At 54.9% G+C, this 856-nt stretch overlaps 1 protein-coding gene across 1 annotated transcript; it reads right to left on the bottom strand.

The window, feature by feature from the left end:
• Positions 1–6: 6 nt before the first annotated feature.
• LOC111658535 (HEAT repeat-containing protein 1-like) lies at positions 7–850 on the bottom strand (the record flags this gene model as incomplete). The annotated part of the gene is made up of 4 exons (XM_023411111.1): positions 811–850; positions 582–733; positions 300–492; positions 7–64 (listed from the first exon to the last, which is right to left on the bottom strand). Coding segments are annotated over exons 2-4 (269 nt in total), but the record flags the coding sequence as incomplete, so codon positions are not given.
• Between the last annotated feature and the right edge of the window lie 6 nt (positions 851–856).

The raw sequence follows: 856 nt of genomic DNA on the forward strand, positions 1-856 counted from the left end.
CCAAGCGCCGCTCTCCGGACCTCACGAACCGGAGAGCTGAGACAACACAGCAAGGACGGGACCACTGACACACACACACACACACACACACACACACACACACACACACACACACACACACACACACACACACAGGGTTACAGTGAGCGGCCTGCATAATTTCTCTGTCTGCGCTCCAACATCAACATAACAACATAATAACATAATAATGTAATAAAAGATAATGTCTCTTTTCTTCTTCTTCTCCTCAGAGCTTCAGTCACTTCAGTAATTAAGGAGTTAAACTGTCGCTTCCTTACCGGGTGAGTTGGCGCCGGCCAGCTCCTCCAGCGTGGCGGTGGGCTGGACGCTCAGCAGAGCTCGGCCCATGTACAGCGCCTGAGTCTGCAGGACGGCGCCCACCTTCATGTCGAGCTGGTCGCCGTGGTTACTGCCATATCCCCACAGCATGCACAGGAACCTGAAGAGCATCGCCGGCTCGCGCAGGTGGACCTGGGTGACACGGAGACGGCGGTTCAGGCGATGTTTTCTCACCACGGCACAGATTTGTGTTTTTGAAGCAGCGTCTTTGATTCTCTCACCTGGACCAGGAGTTTCATCAGCTCTCTGAAGCTGCCTGCCGCCGGCCCGTCTCCGGCGCCGTTAGCAATGATGACACCAAAGAGGCGGCAGATCAGTCCCAGGTAACAGCAGGTGTTTGTGTCCAGCTTCTCCGGGTTCCACCACGCTTCAGCTGTCAGACAGAGAAGAGCGTGATCAGGTGACCTCGCAGAGACAGAGCGGGAGTCAAACGCTCAGGAGGCTCTTTACCTTTAAAGGAGGCGTCGTGACACCTGAGAGAGGAGATGAAGTCTCT

Source organism: Seriola lalandi, unplaced genomic scaffold, assembly GCF_002814215.2.
Source record: "Seriola lalandi dorsalis isolate HSWRI2012SDOR001 ecotype SW California unplaced genomic scaffold, Sedor1 jcf7180001979804, whole genome shotgun sequence".
Classification (NCBI taxonomy): Eukaryota; Metazoa; Chordata; class Actinopteri; order Carangiformes; family Carangidae; genus Seriola; species Seriola lalandi.